General features: G+C 37.5%; 1 protein-coding gene across 17 annotated transcripts in view; it reads left to right on the top strand.

Moving 5' to 3' along the window:
- LOC131300033 (RNA polymerase II transcription factor B subunit 3-like) overlaps nt 1-24,178 on the top strand; it is a 58,733-nt gene that overhangs the window by 22,704 nt on the left and 11,851 nt on the right. Inside the window, exons 1-5 of one of the 17 annotated variants that reach the window (XM_058325759.1) lie at nt 19,128-19,409; nt 20,016-20,053; nt 20,356-20,443; nt 20,585-20,641; nt 21,430-23,409. The exons of 12 other annotated variants lie outside the window; for them this stretch is intronic. In XM_058325759.1, coding sequence (XP_058181742.1) covers nt 19,351-19,409; nt 20,016-20,053; nt 20,356-20,443; nt 20,585-20,641; nt 21,430-21,472 — 285 coding nt within the window. In that variant the 5' untranslated portion in view covers nt 19,128-19,350 and the 3' untranslated portion in view covers nt 21,473-23,409. Of the gene's footprint in view, nt 1-19,127; nt 19,410-19,575; nt 19,739-20,015; nt 20,054-20,355; nt 20,444-20,584; nt 20,642-21,429; nt 23,410-24,178 lie in introns of those variants that run through there. 4 more of the 17 variants (XR_009190874.1, XR_009190871.1, XR_009190873.1 and 1 more) reach the window with 4 other exon arrangements.

Here is a 24,178-nt window from a genome sequence, read left to right as displayed (position 1 = left end):
TCCACGTTTACATCTGAACGTACATATATTAACATAAAATAGTATATGTTCTATAATTTTTTTGGAGTTTCGCTGCACAAAAACTCCCATATAACATTATATTTTTACTTTATTGAATTGGTCCGCGCAGCGGCCTCAATGACTTGCTTTGAGTAACAATATATGTTCTTTTTTTGTTGGGAGGTACACAAGTCAGCAGCTTTCATATAATGTTATATGTTCTATTTTTTTGGAGTTTCACAGCATAGAAACTTACATATAACGTTATATGTTTTACTTTATTGAATTGGTCCGCGCAGCGGCTTCATTGACTAACTTCTGATAACCGTATATAAATAATCTTATATATGTTTACAATGCAAAAATAAACAAAGAACTTTATATGTGTATTATTTTGCCACATAAATAAATACACAAAAAAAAAACGTAATAAGTGTGACAAAAAATAAACATATAGCCTTATAACATTATACATGAGATTCTATCCTTTCTAACTCTAAAAAAAAATGGAAAAAAAAAGAAGAGGAGATCTTGTAATTTCTTTCCCTTTGTCGCCGTCGCCTTCTTCACGGTCGATTTCACATGTAACTTAATACTCTTCACTCCTTGAACAACTGCACAAATAATAAGTCAGTAAGGCCGCTGCACGGACCAATTCAATAAAGTAGAACATATAATGATCAGAGTTTGATATAATCATACCTACTCACAATCAAAACCCTAACTTATATATTATTAACTGTTCAATTGTGCTTTGCTAATGAGTTCCTATATATACCTTGAACTGGACTCAGTTACCAACATTGATATAACCATATATAACCCTATATATTTGTTGAACAGAACATCATATATAATGTCTCACGAGATAGTAGATCGTATATAACGTTATATAAATCAGAAACTATATATACATATATGCAAAAGTGACAGAACATCATATATAATGTCTCACGAGACAGTATATTGTATATAACGTTATATAAATTAGAAACTATATATACATATATGTAAAAGCAACAGAACATCATATAAAATGTCTTACGAGACAGTAGATCATATATAATGTTATATAAATCAGAAACTATATATACATATATGCAAAAGCGACGAAGGGCGACGATCGATGACGAAGGACGACGGCGAGGAGGAGTGCGATCGACGACGAAGGAAGTCTGGGGCGTGGGTTGATCTCTGTTTTTCGTCCGTTGATCTCGTTGTTGGAGTGACGACGGCAATCGAATGCTTGACAACGGCGACGGAGACAACGCCGGTATTCGAGTGCTTCTCGCCGATCGAGGACGACGAAGAAGGGCTGACGCCGAAGAAACCCGACGAGGACCAAGGTTGCCGACTACCAAGAAGGCGACGACAAAGAAATTCGTCTGTGGTTTCTAATGGAAAATCGTCTGGGTTTTGTTCTTCTGGAAAAGGGGGGAGGGGGGGGGGGGGTAGGGGGGGGGAGGGAGGAGGTGGGATGGGTTTTATAATGGAGGAATCTGAGAAAAAAAGGGAAAGGGAGGAAAAAAGGGAGAAAAAAAGGGGAATGTAGGAAAAAGGGGAGAAAAAAACGAGAATGGAGGAAAAAAATGAGAAAAAAAACGGGAATGGAGGAAAAAATGGGATAAAAGATTTTTTGAAAGCAGGGGTATATTAGACGAACCAGGGTTATTATATCTTTACTAATAGGTTAATGGACTTAGGGGGTTATAGAATTTAGAAATGGACTTAGTGGGTTTGGAAAGTGGTATAGTGGACCTGGGAAAAATTCTCCCTATATTCTAGAGGTTACTTCACCTATTGTCAATTGGTTTTAGGTTGAAACCCTCCAACAAAAAATTTAACAAATATGTAGTGTGTTTATTTGAGAGACACTAGAATCACATATATAAATAACACACAAAAACTTACAGCAGGTTTAGGACCGAGGGTTGGCCCTAGCCCTAACCACAAGAATATGATCGAGCTTCTTGACGTAGTGAAAACCACACTCACCATCTGATATTAAGCTGCCATTACCATGTCTGATTACCCAAGCAACACCACCTTGTTTGTTATCCTTCAACCATGCACCATCTACCACCAGATGAACACTGATTGGATAGCCTCCTCGGGGCTCTGAACCACTGATGTACTCTCATGTACATTCTGATCTTGGAATAACTCTAGAACACTGATCTTCCTTGTTGTGCAGCCCAAAACATAGCAGCATAAGAATTGAACTTTTAACCTAATTAATACTGTAAACGCCATTGTTTCTCCAAGGAACAGAGTGTTGGGTTTTTCTCCCATGTGTGTGTCAATCACAGGGGATCCCTCCCCATGGCACACGGTTTCCTTTTTCTTTCTTCTACTTGTATATTTATTGAGAGAGCAAAGAGAGAGGGTTAGAGGCAAGAGGTGAGGCTGAGGGGTAAGGTGAGTGGGGAGCCGGTTTGGCTCCCGGCAGAGAGCCGGAATGTGGTTCCTGAAGAGTTTTTCAAACACATTGTATATGTGTGTGTATATATATACACACACACACTAGAAATTGCCCATGCCCGAAGGCATGACGCAACGCATTTTGGAAACAATTAAAATAAATTATGGTTCTTTACTATTGACCACTCCCGCCAACAAAACTAAGTTTTTCGGAAGTGTCTTTTCCAAATAAGGTTAAGACAGAATATATCTAGCTTATTGCCCATGCCTGAACATGCACTTACCTATTATACTGAATAAAAATGTTAACCATATATGTAATGATTGTTCTCGTGCCTCAAGGCATGGCGCAGCACGTTCTCAACAGAACTACAATGAACTAAGCTCTACTATTTTTAAAGACCCCACCAATGAGCTCGACTTCTCCAAAAAGCCGTTCTTTTTTTTTTTTAAAAGAGAGTTTCGAATAGTATCTTTCTAACAAGTGATTTTATGAAAAATACAATCACCAATGAACTTAAAGCTAAAAGCTATCTAATTTGATCTGTTTTCTATTTTTTTAATTAGAACTAAGAAAAATGCTTGTTAGTATGTTTCAAAAGTGCCTTTACAAAGTACAAATCACGTCATACGGCATTTACAGATTTCCACCCGAATACAGATATATAGAGACACAGCCAAACCATAAAGATATGCAGGAAAAACAAAGAGACGAAACTAATATCTAGCGCATAAGCAAGAGCCAGTATGAATGTACAATTAGATGTAGCAACACTCAAACTTTATTTTTTGCCATTGGGAGTGGCCGATCACCGGTGCTCATATCACACCCAGCCCCAGGTAACATATTGCTCACCCAACAACTAACCAAACCAAAAAAAAGAAAAAAAAAGAAAAAGCAAAATAAAACATAGTGGTGAGGTTTTAGCACAACCAGAGCATTATCACTTCAAGCACAAATATTGTGATCCATCACAATGGAAACACTTGAGTACATTTCAATTGTTTGCACCTTTATGTACGAATGAGACGCATTTTGCACCAGGACACCATACCAACAAACAAACTCATCTCTTAAAAAATTTATATATATGAGCTTTAGAAAAAGTTCACGTAACAAATTTAGGAAACAAAGTATAGAATTAAACAATTAACAACCAATCAATCCAAAACTACGTATCTAACAGCAATAGCAAGAACAAAATGCATAATCAAATGGGATTTCAAATCAATTCCCATTTTTTAATAGAGGAAACCATTGATAGACGAAAAAAGTCGCGGATAGGCTTGCAAACATGAGAATTGATCAAGAAGATAGAATGGTGTCGCACAACATGATCCCACCCGACAACTTAATCCCATCCCAGGAGGCGGACATGAGAGGAGTGCCTTTTCAAGAGAGATTAGTTGGTTTTTCATTTTCTTTTGTACCAAAAAAAATACTACTGATAGATAAAAAAAAGAAAATACACAACAAAAAAGAAAACACACACACCAAAAAAAATTAAAATTGATCAACCAATAAACAAAAATATAACATTCTTATTCTTTTGTTTAGTTTACGATCTACCTTGCACTAATTTTACTTTCCATATTCCCATAACAAAAGAGAGTTGGGATAAGAAAAATTAGAGAAGATTTCGCCTTGTCACGGGAGAGTGCTAAGGTTTCAAAAACTTCCCTTTCTTATTTCAAAATTCGGCTCTTTTTTTTGGCAATAAAATTTTATTGTTTTCTATCTTTCCATAACAAAAGAGAGTTGGAATAGGAAAGGAAGATTGAAAATAAGATTTTCCACTATAAGAAAAAGTATATTTAGTGACGAAAAACTGGCAAAATTTCATCGCTAAATGAGTATATTTGGCGACGAAATAATAAACTCGTCACTGATGAGCACCCAATATTGTAGATATTTGGTGCGACTAGTCTCGTTTTGCTTTGTTTTATTTTGCGTTTATTTAGCTTTTATAGTGATATTGCACGTAAGGTGTGTTTTTGTGTATTTCAGGCAATTTGTATAAATAAGGTGCGTTTGATCGTCAAGGAATGCTCCGGGTGCAACCAAGTACTCAAGGCTATGTGCCACCCCATTGTGGTGCTCGAGAGATGGTTTGGAGGTTGCTCGGGTCGCCCAAGAGTCAAGGGAATTGAAGAAGAAGTGAGGATTTTACTAAAGCTACTCATCTTCCGACGTGTTAAGGGTAGAATTGTCATAACTTTTGATGTACAAATTACTTTTGATCCAAACCACTTGGGTTAGAAAGTAGGCTCGACGAGCTTTCCAACGGTTCAAAGAACGCCAAAATCCGAGTTCGGGAGTGTCCGGAGCGAGCCTGCGAAGTTGCCCAAAAAATCTGTCAATCATGCACCGGTACTGGGGATTGCCCAGTACCGGTTCATGCAGTCCAAAGATCAGTTTTTCCAGCTTTTTTGAAGGCCTTGTACCGGTACTGGGCAAATCCCAGTACCGGTTCATACTGGAGAAATATCCACGTTTTTGCTACTTTTTCAACCTTCCATTTATGGAAAATTTTCACTTATGGAATGTTTTTGGGGACTTTTTAGTCCTTTGTAACTTAACTTTAGGGCCCTATAAATAGGCTTATATGCCATATATGGAAAGTATGGCCATTTTAGTTAGATTTAGGCCTAAGTCTTTCTTTTTTCCTAAAGAACTCCATTGTTGTTCTTCAAGCTTTTGTGTTAATTTCTTCAAGAACTCAAGTAAGTATTTGTCTTATGTTAATTTCTCGTTTATTAATGTTGTAGCTACGCTTCGGATTTTTGCATAAATCAAGTTTATTTCCGTTTTTATCGTTTAATCATGTTTCCTTTCTTAACCATGTCTAGTCTTTTAGCTATGTGTGAGTAGTCTTTCGGTTAAGTCTTGGGCTAATCTTTCCCAATGACTTAGGCAGTTATTTGGTTCTCGAAACTTCAGGGTTAAAATCATGGTTTTCGGAATTAGGTTAATCTAGCTATTTTGGTCTAAGCGAGGGGTGTTAACTCCTTGATATGAAGTTTAGTCAAGCGGTCTTGGCAAGCGACATTTTGAGGGCTCGTGGCCTCCTACGTGTTAGATACATTAGCAAAAATAGGTTGTTTTAGTTCCGGTAAATCACATCTTTTGATAAACGTAGTCTTTAAAGTTAAATCTTCCGGGCGTGAGCACGCGGTCGTGACTCTCGCTTGAGTTATAATCGAGAACCGGTAGCGACCTTTGTCAAGGGATGGACGATCCCTAGACTTGCCTCTTTTAAGTTAATTAAGCTCATTTCTAGTCTTTTCCTTAGTTTTCACTTTTAAAGCAAAATCAAGTTGGCCGTCTTGAACGCCGCAGTCTACCTTTTAAACCTACAATCCAAACTAGCTATATTTCGATTCTCTGTGGGTACGATCCCGGACTTCCGGATATTATGCTATCGACGACCTAGCCCTACGCTTGGGGTGTTTCAACCTTATTGGAAGGCGAGGTTCGGAGACCAAGCAGTCACTGTTTTGACAACTTCCGCGGCGAAATTATTTTGTCACCAATTATAACTATTTAGCAACGAAAAAGACATTTTTGTCGCCAAAGATATTTATTTGGCGACGAATAAAATTTTCGTCGCCGGAAGAGTAGAAAAAGAGACAAAATTATTTTTCATCACCAAAGATAACTATTGAGTGACGAATTGACGAGAAAAAACAAATCGTCACCCAATAGTTATCTTTGGCGACAAAAAATAATTTCGTCTTCTTTTTTATACTTTCAGTTTCGTCGCCAAATGGATATCTTTGGTAACGAAATTTATGAATTACGTTTTTCACCAAATATATTTCAGGCATAACTCTTTGCTCAGAACTTTGATTGAGATAATTTAAATTGGGTTTGAACAATAACACAAAGAGCTACAACTTTGATGTTTATCAAAATTGCTAATTTTAATATTTTAAAGGTTCAAAATGCCTTTTGAAATATATTTTAATGTTAAATGTATGTGTTATATATTAGATATTTCAAACATATACTAAAAAGTGTGTTTGGTGTAATTGGTTGAAGCTTGAGTTCAAAAGCTATGAGACTCGTGTTTGAAACCCAACAGGAGCGAGAAGGTCGGAATTTTTCCACATATGAGTGAATGTATTTTGTGATAAAAAATTTCGCCACTGATTTATTATATTGGCGATGAAAAATTTCGTCACCAATGGGTCACGTTTTTTGTCGTCAAAAAACACAATAGGTGACGAAGACACTATGGCTCCGTTTAGTTGCCAGAAATATTGTACGGGAAAGTTATTCTCAGGAAAAGTCAAGTAAAGTGAAGTAAAGGAAAAAGAAAATTATTTTCCTGTGCGTGTTCATTTGACAAAAGAATTTTGCAAGAATAATTAAGGTTTAGTTGTTCATTTGTCAGGAAAAAGAAACTTTCGGGAAAATTTTGTGAGTGTTCACTCATTTTCCTTTTCCCGCGACGCAAAATCCTGTGTTTTTTGCAGGATCACTTTTGCAGGAAAGTAATTCCTGCAGGAAAACTTAAAAACATGTTTCCCACTACTTTCCTGCCAACTGAACACTACAAAAATCATGGGAAAGTTGATTTTCTCATCCTTTCTTGTACTTTCCTGGCAACTGAACGGAGCCTATAGGTGATGAAAAATAGATTTCTTCACTAGGTAGAAATCCTCGACAACCTTTAGTTGACAAATTTTTTTTTTGTCACCTATATTATTTGTGACGAAAAACATGCAATTTATGATAATTTTTATTTGTCACCCAATGTAAGTTTTCTTGTAGTGTTCCAACCCTAGAACTCTTCTCAGCTGTAGGATTTATGAGTGTTATCAGTTTGGGCCGTTAAAATTATGTACATATGATTCAAATACTAAGCTGTATGTACATAAGATTTAAATACTGAGCTATTTTATTATATAGATACAGAAGGGTGAGTTTTTCTCTGAAATCAGTATGTGGGTTGCGTGCGTGGTGTCCCTCCGGTCTCAACAAGTGGTATCAAAGCATGGGTTGAGGGAGAGGGTCACTGAAAAAATGCTGTAAACTGGTTCAATTTCTGGAAACAAAACAAAATAAACAAAAGTGCTCGAAAATGTTTTTTGAGCAGAGATCCTAGTTCCTCACGGTAAAACAATGGCAACGGTGGATGCGCAGTCGGGTTTCGTCACCGAAAGAAGTCTCACGGGCGCTTTGAAAGGTGGTGGGCGGAGACGGCTTGGGGTTCAAAAAATTTGTGAGCGAAATTGGCCCCTAGCTTAATGACTCATCCACTCCTTTATATATATATATATAGAGGAATTTTCAAGTGAGGAATCCCTCATTTTAACAAAATGAGGGACTTTCATTTTCCGATCAAATTTTGAAAATCCGAACCGTTCAATGTGCGCAGAACGTAATTTTAAGGGTCCCCGCGAGAAATCAGCAAAAAAAATGATCGGGAAGGGTGTCATCCGAGCAGTTTTTTTTGAACCGTTCAATGAAAACTGCTCGGATGAAGCCCTTCCCGGTCATTTTTTTTGCTGATTTCTCATGGGGACCCTTAAAATCACGTTCTGATCACTTTGAGCGGCTCGGATCATCAAAATTCAATCGGGAAGGGGAGTCCCGCATTTTAATAAAATGAGGGATCCCTCACCGGAACTTAACTCTATATATATATATATATATATATACACACACACACACACACACACTAGTAAAGTAATTAAGAGTGCACGTGCCTTGGACGTGAAATTCTTCAATTCAGATCGCAAATAACATTGGCAAGCATACATGCAACTAACGCTCCTATGATTTAGAGAATGGTAATTTGTGGGCTAATCCTCATTTCATATCATTCCAAAACTGCTACTATTGCTCTAGGACAGTTCTTTGCAAAGCTTCGCTATCCACAATTATACATGTATTTATAAACAAAGATTTTCCAACTTAGCATCTGAGCCGATTAGTTATTTGTATGTTGTAAGGATTATGTTCAAATGAACACATGTAAGTAAAACCCAAATCCGTGGTGGCCTTATTTTTGTCAACGTTTTTTATTTGGACACTCTGGGGCACCCTAAAAAATGCTCCAAACACTCTCACCAATCACAAAACTTGTATGTACTCTCTTCCAACAGGGGAGAGAGAGAGAGAGAGAGAGAGAGAGAGAGAGAGAGAGAGAGAGAGAGAGAGAGAGAGAGAGAGAGAGAGAGAGAGAGATGTATTATTGGAATGAAATTTACCTTCTTAACTTAAGTGGACATGTGCATGAAATCAGATTGTTTGTCTCTATTTCGTGAGTAATTTTCATGGATTGTGTCGATGTGTCAATGTCGTTTCACATGTCCATTTAGTGTCATATAGAAAGGCATGAAGTAAGCAACTACATAAATAACTATGGAAAGGGTTTTTCTTAAATTGCTACATATACACTCGAAAATAAAGCGAATTAATAGTGGACCCACCATTAATACACAAGTAGACCTTCAAACAATGGGAGGTACATCTTGCATTGAATAAGCAACATCGTTAGTACAAGATTAACATCAATTCGAAAGCATTGTGGTAGCACAATTTTGGCTCCAAGAGCTGTTAATTAATTAGGCTGGAAATAAGGAGCAAATTAATTTGGAGATACAGAACCCTATCGGTTGATATTATTGTTCGCAGCAATGTTAAGAGGCAACAGTTAAGGCTTAAGGGAGACATATGCAAACCTTTGGAGCAATGGAATGTGTGCTCATCCCACAAGATGCTGACATTTCGAATATGGCTTTTTAAAAGATCAGATGCCGCAAATGCCTTTCAAAAGGGACGGATAGGGGTTGTAAGTGGCAGATGATAAATGATAAACCAAAGTTGACATTCATTATCTTCTCAACGATGACATTGTCCTCGAAATTGATGTCCAACATAATTAGGCGCGATATCTTTTTGGGTAAAGTTAACGTCGAATTATACCTTTGTATGTGAGGAAACTTGATCACATAATAAAACCGTACAATACACATAATTTCAAATGCCACAACTTCATATAGGTCAAGATTATGACTTTCACGTAGGTCATCGAAAAGGAAGATCAAATGCCAGAGCTACAAACTTATGAAGGAACGTATATATTCGGAACACTAACTTGCTAACCTTTTTTTTATCCTACCAAATTTGGGGAAAAAAGACCTGCTCTATGACCAACCTTTTCATTTTTTTACTTGGAAGTAGGAAAATGCCTCGAATCACATGAAGGTGGGACTAAAAAAGCAAGGTTGAAGTTAAAAAAAAAAATGCCTTTTCATTTTTTTTTAATATTTCGTATTTGGTTTCATTTGGTTTGAACTTTGAACATTGAACTTCTCATTATGGATTATATATGGATGTCATGTGGGGAACATTAAAAAAAATCCGAGTAATTGCTACTCGCCTAGTAATCGCCGAGTACTCACCTTGGAAGGTGAAAGGTGGCCGGCTGCCCTACCACCGCGTAGTGAGTTTTAGAACATTGTTTGTACCTGTGTATGTTAGGAGTTAGAAACTTGGATTCATCTAAAACCATGGAACTATTAGTAAGATCAAAAGCCAAGTCGCAAATGGTAGGATGCTGGGTGCTGAAATGTAACGACCACGACTTCTATTGTTATGTGTGATGAGTGCTATATTGGAGGTTTTAGATCAAGAGCCATTCCTATGCCATGGTTCTTTTTTGGGAGGGAAAAAGTATGCCTCGTTGGGATCATATGGGTTATGGATTAAAGTATTAGTAGGACACCTATGGAAAATAAAATCCTAATCAAAATAAGACTACTTATTCCAGAAACAAGTGCACACATAGAATGATGCATATGTTTCCCCAAAGCCACGTAATAACTTGATGAATGAAGTTTAGGAGAAAGTTACAGTGCACAATATGTAATTAGTATTGTGGTTCTTGTAGTTCCCCCTCCCCTAATTAAGAGCCAGAAACATAGGTATGATTGATTTCATTCTTTTGCAACTGCAGAGGTCACGATAAGGATATGCTATTTGAACTCCAAATAGCGATCGCTATTGTCAGTAGTTCCAAGAAATGAGATTAATTCGGGTTCGACGTACCTGAACTTTGTGAAGATGAGCAAACTAAGACCCTGAAGACATGGAATTCGATGAGGTCACTTAAGGACTGAACACAACCTTGAAGGGAAAAAAAGAACCAAATAGATAAAATTGTAACGCATCCTCTAGACAATAGCGGCGACAAGGAGATAAAATTGCAATCTGTAGGAAATAGCTATCAATTTTGGTCCAAACTACTGTCAATAATAAATTAAGGTTCCGTAATTCAAAATTTTCCCAGCCTCTTATCCCACTCCATTTGAATTACTCTCTCCCCTGTGATGAGAACTCTAGATAGCTCTTCCTCTATCTTCATTAACTATTCATCTTCTAACGCTGTTTTGAAATATGCAAGTCTAATATTAAAACCAGATAATTTGATGATATCCACTTCCCATTTTTCACATGGTAAGGTAATCTAACATTCATTTAGTTTTGCTTAATTGTCTGTATCTTTTTCATAGAAAATTATATTTCAGTAGTCCTATAAGCATCACAAACGTTTATATTAATTCTTTTTTTTTTTCCAAGTTGAATATCCACTATGTATATTCCCAGTTTCAAACATCCACTCTGTAGTATATTCCATGAGCTTTTCTCACGAATAGACTGGTGGAATAAATGGAAGGGCAACAGGAGCAATTCATCAAACACCTTAAGTGCACTGACTATTTATCAAACTCCTTAGCATGATATTAAACATATAAGCAAGCTTTGATCGATGTAGAATCACCAAGTGAGAGGGAGAGAGAGAAGCAATACACTTTTTTTCCGAAAACTTACCCGTGGATCCTACCGAAGTGAGATTTTAATTTCGGAATTATGGCTCATATGTAAAATATGAAGAGATACTAAGAAGTTCTAGAAAGAAGGCCAGATGCCGAAGCGGAGCAGAGTGGAGCAGCACGAGTGGAGCGGAGCGCAACGAATGGAGTGTAGATCGTACAAGGGTATTTTTGGAATTTTTGAAATTCAGACCAAATACCAGGTTAGGGTTAGAATAGAGCCGGTATAAATACTCAATATTTCATAACTGTGATAATAAAGAACGGTAGCCGCTCTCGCTCCCGTGAACGTACTCAATTTTGGGAAACCATGTATATTGCTGTGTCGATTTCTTTACTGTTTTATACTCATAAATCGTGTGCGTGTGTGTAACGACCCTAACAGTAACCAATCAGCTGGATGACTTTGGCAATTTCCTCCCCAGAATTCAGTCTTCAAATGAGAATGGAGGAGAATCGAGAGGCTAATTCAGGGGAACTGTCGGAGAGTTGAGAGGAAGAAGGACATTCGAGAGGCTTTTCAAATGGTCTGCGAGAGTTGTGAGAAGCAAAAGTTGTCTGATGAAGAGAACACGTTCATAGAAATAGAGATAGAGAGAAGAAACGGCAGGGGATGTGTTTGTTGAGAGATGCAACAGTTGGAATGTGGCGGGTTTTCCGTCGTTTCGGAAAGGCGCGATGTGGAGAGGGTGTTTGAGGCAGCGTGGTAGGTATTGTTGCCAATTGGGTTGGGTTGGGTTGGGTTAGTTATTTGATATTTTTTGAGGGGTATTTTTGAAACGTAAAAGTGTGGGAAACACTTTAGGGGCTTCACGTTTTTATAAGTAGAGTAGAGAAAAAAGCAATTGTCTAGGTGAGTTTGGTAGGTGAAATTATCCTATTGCCTTCCCTCAAAAAAAAAAAAAGTAGAGTAGAGAAAAAGAAAAAGAAAAAAACCAACCAAATTTGCCACCGTGTTTTGAATTTATGATAAGGTGGGGTGTAAAAAATCTTATCCTACTTGCATATATATAAGTGTCATTGGTTAAGAAGGGAATTGTCATTGGTTAAGAAGGGAATTAAGCCCGCCGCCACCCTAACCTAGGAGGGTTACCGCTCTAGGATGGCTATTTTGCATTTTTTTTTTAAAGTGTTAGGTACCCAAAAATATACCCCGAAATTATCTCAAATAGACTTATTTATGAATGTTAATAGACTTTTATTAATAGTAAAAAAATACTTGTTCGGAGTAATTTCGGGATATATTTTTCAAAGTACCTAGCATTGTTATATTTTTCAGCGCAGCTAACAGGCGCTTTATTACACCATTTAGGGTTGGGCACCAAGTTGAAGGGCATTTGAGGGTTGGATCATGGATTTCCATTTTCCAACTTTCATCCAAAATGTTAACAGATTTGGATGGAAGGGTGAAGTTGCACAGTTTTGATAGTTGGCGGGGTCATTTTCCGTTGAGAATCAGAAATCTTGGCTGATTAAAGGTTTTTCGATACTGAGATTCCCTGGTCCAGGTTCTCCGACATCGAGATTCCCTTTTAGGTTTTTCGATATCGAGATTTTCTCTTAAGGTTTCTCGATACCAACAATCCCTTTCTAGGTTTCTCGACACCGAGATTCCTATTTGAGGTTTCCTGACACCGAGATGCCCTTTCCACCACACCTCATAACCTCACCCCACATGGGTTGATGTTGCCAAAACGCACCACTAGAAAAGTAGGTAAAGATCTTGGTCATGTATTTCACTTTTAATTTCGTATTTAAAATCGTGGCTTATTAAGATGTAACTAAAAGTCACTCACTTTGTTTGGTTTAACTTTTAAAAAGTTATTTTTGAGAGTTGAGTGGTAATGAGTGGAAAGAGATAGAGATAGATTTATTGAAAACTGTGCCAAGAGTTAAAAGTTACCTCCAAAGTTAGGAACCAAGCAAAGCCACTATATTTTAATCATAGGATGGAACCGTGACTAAACTCATAAAACTATAGTCCATATTATGTTATTACGTTTTTACAAAAAGTGAGATCTTTTTAGTTTTTAGACCATGATCTTTATGCCATTTTGTAGAGTGCAATTTAAGAATGGTAAACATTACCCTCCCTCTTATTGATTGAAATGGTGTAGGTCTCACTCGTACAATACATTTTTTGGTAAGTATGACATCACTTTATAATAGGATCCGGACACTTTGTAGTGGGATCCGCACCATTTTCAACTAACAGAAAAGAGGGCAATGTTCACCCTCTTAAGTAGAGGGCGAACAAAACTCAAGTAGTGACGTGATAGTTGAGGGGGTGTTTTTGAAATTAAGCCACAAATTCGTGATCTTTTGAGCGCTTTTTTTTTTTTTTTTTTCCAGCTCACCGCTTATGTTTTGATCTTCTACAAATGAAGCCCAAAAAAAAAAAAAAAAAACACAGATCCCCTATGAAAAGTAAATTATGCCTTTAGGGCCTGTTTGGATGCCACGATAGAAGGTTGTATTGTAATATACACCCTTCTAATACGTGGGCCCTCTTCTATGGCGTGCTTTGGCAAGCCAAAAATAGAGGGAATATCTTAATACCCCTCCTCCATAATCCCCCCTAATACGCCCTAAGGGGGGCTTACACATGGCTAGGGTGAGAGCCGGCTATGTGGAATCCCCCCTTGTAATACCCCCTCTTTCTTCCATTCAACTACAAAACAACCTTATTCCTCCATTTTATACCTCATCCAAACCAAGTATTATTTAATCCCCCCGTCACATCAATGTGGACCCACCCTTCTTACATAATACCCCTTACTATCCAATCCCCCATTCATACATAATACCTCTAAACCTAATACATCATCGAAACGAGCCCTTAATTACTACTCGTGGAATAGAGGAGACTGAGAGCGTACTCAAACAACGGACCACATGTTCGTGAAAGTGTTGGGATAACTTCAACGAATTAAAAGGCATAATGCCAAAGTATAGAAGCTTTATTAGCATAGAAGCAGAGCATGCAAAAAAAATTCTATCTAAGGTTACAACGAATTAAATGCCAAAGTATAGAAGCTTTATTAGCAATTAATTCCACTTCAAAAATGTTTGATGTGTTTCAATATTGTGAAATGTTTTTCCTAAAATATATAGACAGAGCCTAACGTTTTTGTTTAATTCAATCTCTCTCTTTTTCGTTCTCTCAAAAATCTGTTTAGATGCATTTTAACTTTGGGGTTGTGATGCAGAGAGGCGTGTCAAAATAGAAGAACGTACAACAAGGACAATCACGAATAAGTATGAACTAGAGGTACTCTCTCTACGAACACACAATAATGAGAAAAACTCTCAAATTTTCATTAATTCAATCATAAAACACCAATTTGCCCTAAGGCATACATCTTTATTTATAATAGTAAACTCCTAAACCTAGCCAACATTCCTAAAATACCAAAAAGGAAAATAAGACATAAGGAAATAAAATCAACCCTAATTCTTCTTGATCAAGCATCCTACAAAATGGGAATGCTAGTTCAAGACAAACTAGGAAACCAAATACTTCTTAGAACACTCATTCCTAAAATTGAAACTCCCTAACAAAATTACTAAAATCAAAATGAAGAAAACTAGAGAATGCTATTTTTTAAATTATTTCACTTTCCATTCTGCATCATTCTCCCCGTCTTGAAGAAACCCGTCCTCGAGTTTATATAGTTGAACTTGTCGAATCTTGTCTGCATTAATCTTGTACTTCAAATTTATTTTTTCCAACCCATACTGTAGACAAGAGTCTGGAGGGTGTGGAAAAATAATTTTTATCAATAAAACAAATTTATCTTCCGGATCAAAACACAAGAACACTTGCATGAAGTGTCTTCAATAAACTCCCAAAATGGATCAATAAATTCAGTTTCCACCGACGCCAACATTGTAACTTCTTCTTTTTGCATTATTTTCAGATTTTTTTTTTGTAAAATTTTCTTAACCGGTTCTTCGTCAAAAACTGGTGGCTTACTCCAATCTACAACAAGATTTGGAATAATATTTGATGTGAATGGCCACTCAATGATAGCTTCATCCACCATTGTCCTCCCCCTCGACTAATATATGGTTACCAGCCAAAGGTTTGGTGATAGAAACATCATCCAACACCGCCTCCTCTTTCGGAAGCCGAGGTTGAATCGGACAACGGCGAGGCGAGTTTCCACCAACAGACAAGGTGGCAATCTGATCGGCCAGCGTACCAAACGCTTCCTCCATCTATTGCTCAAGTTGTTGAAACCTCTCCTCCATTCGTGCTTCTCGTGTAGCTTTACTTTGTTCATACACATCTTTAGCAACAGCATAACGATCATAACGAACTCCTTGTTGCGCCATGATCCGGAATCGAGCGCAAGCTCTGATACCAACTGATGAAAGAAGGCGTGTCAAAATAGAAGAACGCGCAATAAGGACAATCACAAATAAGTATGAACTAGATATACTCCCTTCACGAACACACAATAATGAGAAAAATTCTCAATTTTCATTAATTCATTAAAAAACAACTCCCTTAACCCTAAGGTTTACAACTCAATTTATATAATAAACTAAAAATACTAAAAAGGAAACCTAAATAAGGGAAAACTAAATCTACGTCTTAGAGAGCAAGAAAACAATAAAGAGGAAATAGAATCTACCTAATTAAAAAAACCCAATATTCTGGGCAATTTATGCTAAAACAGAAAGATTCCTAATAAAATTTCTATATTTCTTAAATAATTAAAATACCGGCCTGCATCATGTTGTTTACTTATTGTGCTTTTTTTTTTTTCTTTTTTGAGGGGGGGGGGGGGGTTGTTGTGTGTGTGTGGTGGGGTGGCACAATAGACTTTGGACAAGTACGGAGCAAGGAAGGTAGTCCTCTTGGGACTAAACAAAATAGGTTGCATTCAAGCTGAAATCGTTATTCATGACAAAAATAGATCTTCATGTGTGGATCGGACAAGATTAACTATGACATCCAACTTTTTAATGGCAAGCTCATTTCCCTAGTTGATATCCTCAATAATGATCTCATCGGCGCAAACTTCATTTATGTAAACATGTCCCTACTTTCATTAGGGGACTCATCTTCTGCTGGTAAGTGATCACTTCAATTTTGTACATAAACTTACTGTATTTTACTTTGTTCGAGTCAACAAAACATTTTGCATAAGTTTGTAAACTAAAGAATTTTCTATCCATCCATGTAGCTTGTACGTAGCACTGTGCGGTGCAATTAATGATCATCCAAATAAAGATTTTCTTATTTAAAGCATGATTTAAAGTTGTATTTCTTTTTTTCATTACAATTTGACAAACCATAGTTGGGAAAGAAAAAATTCTGTCACATCTATTCTCGCTTCGGAATAATAGTTGTTGAAAATTTCTAAATCTTCAAGGAAAACACGTGTTTTCAAAGCCTGATTTATTAATTTCTTCTCGTGTCATGGCCACCCCCAATTTCTAGTCACTCGGACCTCATACCACTCTTTTGTCACCCGATCAATCAGACAAGTATGTAGGGAAAAATTAATTGGTTCTCTATTTAAGGAATATAGTTTTAATGCTCTATTTTTCAACAATTGAAACATGCACATTGTCATCCAGCATATGCTGGCATCTCGATATCATTGCATAGAGTGTATAGGCTTTTACGTTGAATGGAACAAAAAGTGCGGATTGGGCAATTGTTAATAATTTGTTCTAATAGTACTTTCGTTTCAGGTATTACAGTTATGAACTCTCCCTGCTGCAAGGGAAGGTGTACTCGTAAACAAGTACCATGTACTAATCGGAGCACGTACGCCTTCTGGGACCGATTCCATCCAACTGAGGTTGCAAGTTCCTATCTCGCCTCAAGAGCATACGCTACTCGAACTCCATTTGACGCTTATCCATTTGTCATCCGCTGCCTTGCTCTGCTATAGCTCTACTATAGATAGCGATGGAGCTCTCTCTATTTTTTATTTTTTGGGAGAAATGATGGAGCTCTCTCTCATTGCTGACTGCAGTAGTAAATTGTACTTTTTATGGAAAGTAGTTAATTGGATTAGTGTCCCCTGTAGCGTTCAGGATTTCGGCCCAGCCCATTTGGTAAGTTGTCCATGAAAAAGATGCTCAAAAAATAATGGGAAAATAACGGCCCATAATGTGTTTTGATAATTAATATCTGCCAAGGACGTGCTGACAATATTTGTTAATGCTGAAAATATCCTTGGCAAGTATTAATTATCAAAACACGTCTTTGACCGTCATTTTCCCAAAAATAATGCGGCTCGTGTTTGGATTGTTGAATGTTAAACCCGATATTTTGAATGAATATATTAGAAAAATGATATTGGCACTCCAAAAATTGATGCGGACACTCCAAAAAACAAAGGAAAGTGGCTTTGGAATTACACTGATTTTGAAGTGCTTGCATCAATTTTTGGAGTGTCAATATCATTTCCCTTTATTTGCCTTCATAAGTAGCTGTTGAGTGTTTCTGTTAACTCCATAGGTTGTGCTCCCTTTTGGTTAACAAATATATATATATACTTGATCGGAAAATGGAAGAAATGAGGAGGTCCAGTTAAAATGCGGACTCCCTCATTTGAGACTGACTGTATATATGTATATATTTTAAAACACGTTTACTTGTATCCTAATTTTATCAAGTTGTACCTTCAGAATTTTCATTCTTTTATAGTGTTTGTCTAAGATTGTGAAAATGAATCAATTTGTTATGTAATGAGTAGTGAGAGGTGTCGGTCAAGGTTAAGAAGCAAGAAGAATTTCGCTCAAGAGATCAAATGTACTCCAAGCAAGAAGAATTTCGCCCAAAAATATTTGGGATATTTTATATATATTACATACTTAAACTTAGGGGCTCTTCTTTGGGGCCCAATTTTTAGCTGGGTCACGTGACCCTCTCTGTCTACACTAGATCCGCCCCTGTGTGTGTATACGTGGATACTAGCAATAACTAAGATGGTGTGCACCGATGGAGAAGGAATGTAGTCCCACGACGACCAAATTAAGGAAGGTTCTCTTGTAGCTATGAAATATGAATAATGAATTCAAGTTTTTTTATTTATCTTAATAAGAATAGGAAAAGATATGTACGTGATGACTTCTTCAAAAAAGTTGAGATATACTTAACATGTTTGAATGAACTACATCAAACAGTTAAAACCTTCTCAAATGACATGGCACTATAACGGCCACAATCGGACTTCGTTTCGAAAGAACCGACCACAACCAAAAATCTTGCAACTAATCAATATATATAGGGCAATAACACTTCTAAATTTGCCTAGACGGAAACTTATAAACCCTCAAGATTTATATTCCATAGAGGTACAAAGGAAAAAATATAGTCTTGGTGATAATAACAAGAATTGCCAAAAAAGATTTAAAATCCAAATATTGCGGAATATAAAAAAAAAATCGACCTGAATTGCCAATGGGGAAAACGGTGTTTGGCCGGAAGTCTGGAACTCACAAGAAAACTCGCATGTAACACACGCGAGCTATGCCAAAATGGCCGTTTCAACCGAAGCTCGCATCTTGGACGCGGAAGCTTTCTAAAAAAACGACGTCGTCTGTACTTAATAAGACTTCGCATCTTGCACATGTGAAGTCCTTTGAAAACGTGTATTCAACAAATTGTGTGCACATTCCTGTTTATCTATATGATCGAAAAGGTTCATGTTGTAGATCGTGTCGAGAAGATGAACCATGTTTAATATCATTTGAATCAGTATGTATGATCGCAGACAATTTGAGCGAATCTTTTTTTTTGAAAACAGAGTTGCCCGCACTGAATCTTATTCTAACCTCGCAAATTGAACGTGGGAGCTCGTTTGAATCTCATTCCAATTTGTCTGGTTGATCGAAAGGGTTGATGTTGTAGAACTTATCAACAAGATAAATCGTGTCGAATACCATATGAATCGAACACTGATCGCTACATAATCGGAGATGATTTGAGTGATATTGTTTTTATGAAAATAGCTATGGCCACACTGTATTAAGCCCATTTTATTCAGGAATAAATTCATTACATACGGTAGCATGGACACACGCCGTTGAGTAATCTAGCGCACGAAAAGCCCAATGGTTGTCGCCAAGTCCTTCTTCAAGGAGATGGCCATTCGCAAAAGAATCGCCAGCATGTACTCTCTCTCTCTCTCTAGATATCTTTGTATGTGCGGGGTTTGTGTGGTTCTTCTAGTGAAAAGATTGTGATTTACATGATCAAAATGTGGAAAATTGATTGTTTTGGTTGAATTGCGTTGATCAAGAAGTAGAAGAGTGAGATTGAACTCTGAAATTGGAGAAAACACTGTGGATTTTATGAAGATTGAGTTATTGAATCACTACATTAGGATTTGGCCAGTTCGGGTGATTCTTCTGGTGAAAAGATTTGGATTTTTGGCCCCTGTTTGAATATTTGCAGATGGGGTTTGCTATATGGTTAATTGTGCCGTCCATGAAGAAAATGGTGAAAAACTTTTTTTTTCTTTTTTTTGTTCGAATTGTATTGCTATATGGTTAGCTGTGGATTTATGAAAATTAGTTATGGAATCACTTCATTTGGTTTTAGGTCTGTAATAGGGAAAGAGAGATGGAACCCATGTTGCTCCAACAACTCGAACCGGAGACCTTTCCTACTGGCACTAAGGCCCTCCACGACCACTTAATGCATATGAAATTTTATAACTATTTGGATTCTTGATTTATGTTTAGGTTTATCACTTATAGATGCACAATTTTTGCAGATTTAATAAAGGAGAGGAGGAGGAAGTGGAAGATATGAGTAAGTTAGCTTACATGTCCTCTATATTATAGTAGTTCGCTGTTTGGAATGAATGCTTGCCTTCTTCCAAAATGTTGGAGTGGTGTTTCTTTAGTAGGCATATGATTGTTACCTACTTACTGGTTTAGGAAGAGAAACTTTGTTATGTCACCTTCACTCTGAGGTTATGAGATCTTCATTCTTCGTATTTTTAGCTTAAACTATCCGCTTCCTCCAAAGAGTTTAGGTTTAGCTTCATTCTATTTGTCCTTTTGGTTGTAAACCTTATCTTACACAACTAAAGAAAATTATTTCCTTTGCAGCATTCAATTTGATTGAAGGAATAGATGTTCCTGCTATTGAGGGAAAAATTGCACAATACCACAAAGAAAATGCTCAAAAGCCCGCAAGGTTTGGTTTATAGCTAACCAAATTTCCTATCCTACTTTGCATTTATTCGATTTAAATTAGTTTTTGCTAAAGGTGGTGATTTTGTGATTTCAGGGGCAAAATTTTTATGTACTCTTATTCTGGTTTTTTTTACTATGACAGGCTGAAGAATATGCTGCAGCTTAAGCCGCAAGCAAAGGACACCCTGATCGTGATCCGGTGAGGAAATTATGCGTATTACCATTTCTTGTCTTTTGTTACGGCGCCTAACTTGAGCAAACTAAGATTGCCCTAAGTTCAACTAGGTTAGCATCCTAGGGTGGGGGATTTCCCTATGTTTATTGTCAACCCTTAATCTAATTCGTTGCTTCATATGCAATTATCCCTTGCGTTCCAGCGTTATTGATTAGCTCTGGCTTCAATTAACTTTGGGCCATTTTATGCCTTGCCGACTTATTTTTTTTAACACAATGCATTGTCTACTGAATTCCCTAAAAGTTGCCATCCTAAATGACCACGGGTATATGGGCATCTTGTGCCCGAAAGCAAAATGGGTATGGGGATCTGTTGGCCCACGATGAGGTTCACTTGTAAATGCATTCATTGTTTAGCAGCGGAGTTCCCATGTCCTTCCTGTGGATACATGGGCCGAACATGCTATCCTTTTAAGTATGAAGATATTAACTTTGATTAAAGTAATTGGAACTTGAACTTTGTTCAAAGCTCCTTTGACGTTAAGTTCTCATGACTTGAGTCAAAGAGTAATTGTGATTATCTAGTTTGAAACAGTACGATGTTTGAAAACTTCTTCCACTCGACACTTGGACTATATTCCGCAAAGAGCAAAGCAAAATGTGACATGGGCTTTCCTGATTTCTTGACTAGTGTACTTTTCTGGAAATAACCCAGATATGCCACAATGTACATCTTATGAAGGACTTGGACTTATGTTTGCTACAATGGGGATTATCTGCAAGTTTGATACTATGGATGATTATTCGGTGTAGGCATAAAATCTTCGACCTAAGGAGTCACTTCAACTGGATCTGAATGAAGAATGGCCAAAATTCATCCCGAACTTGCGGTCTTGCAAAGAGATTCAGATCCCTCTCATGGATAATATGATTATCAATGCAAGAAGTCTTTCCATGGGAGCTGACCATTTTGCATAGGTATATAGAAATAAATAGCCAAATGGGGGAATAAAAATAAGCAACTTCATACATCTTCCAGTCACTACTATGGAGCCTGCAAACTTCCTAAATCTGCCTACCTATGTGTCTTGCAGATCCTTTATATCTGTGTGATTTCTTAACCTTGATGCAAGAAATGTATAACAGATATAAAACTTAGTGGTTTTAAAGATTCTGTATGATGAGGAAATCTTATTTCAGCAAGGAATTTGTACCTAATCGTTCTACAAACCACGAGCCAAAGCTTTCAAGGAGGTATCAGTGCAGGTGTGAAGGGTTATTATGCCCCCGCGGTTGCAGAGGGAGCAATTGGGCAGCCACGGCCAACAGGCATGGCCCCGCAGCCCATTTCTATCGGATCAAACCTTGAAATGCACGCCTACAATTACGACAATGAAGAAATGACGAGACTCAGAGCAGAGAGAGGTGGAAGGGCGGGAGGGTGGAGATGGTTATCAATTATTGTCATGAGTCTCATGACCTATTAAATACACACAAATAATAAGGCGAAAGCCTGAGTAACATATCCTTGAGGCAGTTGCATTTGGATTTTTTTTTCTGGGCAAACAACATGGATATGCAATTAGGCCTCTCCTGTACCCATCTGGGAGTATTATCCTCAGCATCACACAGTCATCGGCAGAAGACCCCATTGCACCTACAAGGGGACTGAAGTTTAGGTTCCAATGGGTGCTGTGAGCCTAAAGAGACCCTACCATGCTGCTACGAAGACTTGAATCCAAGCATTGATTGAAGAAATCCAAGTATTGACGTACTGAAAGGGGTAGTAGCACTTTAATTTGACTGGTTATCTAGTTCACATGCTGCATGGTGGCTTGCTCCTTGAGATGAGAAGGTGGAAATTTTTTGTTAGATTCTTAAATGACATTAGGTATAACTGGGTAAATGAATTTATGTTATCTATGATTATTACTTATTTCTTAGACGACGTTTTGTACAGTTTGAACCTCGCATTATTTTTTAGTTCTCGTTTTGCGGACCAGACAAAAATTATGGGACGGAGGTAGTATGAATCAGGAAGCTGATTTCGAAAAATTCCTAGAATTTACCTGTAAAAAAACATAGCAGTATCTTTTTATAACCTCTGCAACTGTTAAATTACTTTTCGAGTTACGGTTATAGTCGTTTGATTGAACATGATTCAAAAAAAGAAAAACATAAAACACCGCTTTTCTACCAAATCTAGCTATGTGTCGCTCGCCTTATTCTTTTTGGGTTCATTCAAAAATGCTAGGCAAACATCAAGTTCTTTTTTGAGTAGCACCACGAAAACAATACATGAGCAAAGGGGCATACCCGAAATTGCTATGGGTGCAACACTTATGCACCACCTTGTGTGGAACCATCTGACCTAGGGAATGCAAGGAAACAAGATGCTCCCACGTTATCACTGCGCTGCAAGGGAATGATCACATGTTCTTTGAGGCTGTTAAGTGGTCCTTTGTGGATGAAGCAAATGGAGTTGTCCCCAAATGTTTGTGAATGAAGCAACCGGAGTTGTTTCCTGAAATGCCGATCAAATCCGTTAAAGGAAGCCTAATCAAAGCGGGCAAACAAGAAGATCTGTCTGAGTTGATGATGGGTTTCTCCTCGTTCTGCCTTGCAAAACTACTGATTTAATTTGCTGGAACAAATTGAATCTTTTACTCCCTTTGTAAGATATTTTTTACCTGACCTATGAAATATAACACCAGATTTTGTCTTTCCATTCTATGTAACTGCGGGATGGTGCAATATATGATTTCCCTAATTTTAATTGTAACTTGGAGCCAATCCTATGGTTGTCATAAGTGGGTCTGGGTGGAGCTTGCGCCAAGCAGGCGGTATACAAATGGGTGACAGAAAAACGGTGACATATAGCATTTTTCTTTCGATTTTTGTTTCCAATTGTAGTGGCAACTCTCCTGCCTATTGTGGTGTTATCTCATGTGAAAGATGTGTTTATAACCCTAATGATCATATGACTTCGATTTGTAATTCATTGTGAAAATTAGCTCAGGCCACTCAGCTGCATAAATAATTAGCAATCTAGATCTGAGATTTCAAGTTGGGTTTACTTAGCAACTTGTTTTGCCACCAGAACACGGTGAAGGATTCTGTGAAAATCTGGAAAGAGTCATGAGACAATTCACTGAATGTTTGAAAGTTTACGCGTGCAAGATTTGGCACCTGGAGGCAGGTGCAGAAAACTGAAGAATAGGGCTATTTGCATGGTTTGGCAAATTTCTGCTATTGTTTTCTCAGTTTCATGATTATAGAAGTGGCTAGGGCCTAACCTGACTGCCTCATAGTTTTGGTTTGCCGAGTTCTGTTTTTTAACCTTAGGCAGGTATGAGGTTCTGGTATTCCTGGGACAGTTGGTCTTGTGGTTTTGGGGTGTAGTTGGTTGTAGGTTTCTGGGGGAATACCCTCTTGCTGCTGTATTGTTTTTGTTCTTCATGGAATTAACTTACCATAAAAAGAGATTGGGCCGACCAATATATTGTACTGAACTTTTGCGCAAAGTTTTCTGTTGAATTCCTTCGCATTAAATTTTCTTTCC

The sequence above is a fragment of the Rhododendron vialii genome, chromosome 1a, assembly GCF_030253575.1.
Source record: "Rhododendron vialii isolate Sample 1 chromosome 1a, ASM3025357v1".
NCBI lineage: Eukaryota > Viridiplantae > Streptophyta > Magnoliopsida > Ericales > Ericaceae > Rhododendron > Rhododendron vialii.
The sequence above is the reverse complement of the archived record's forward strand: the minus strand, read 5'-3'. Positions and strand labels throughout refer to the sequence as shown.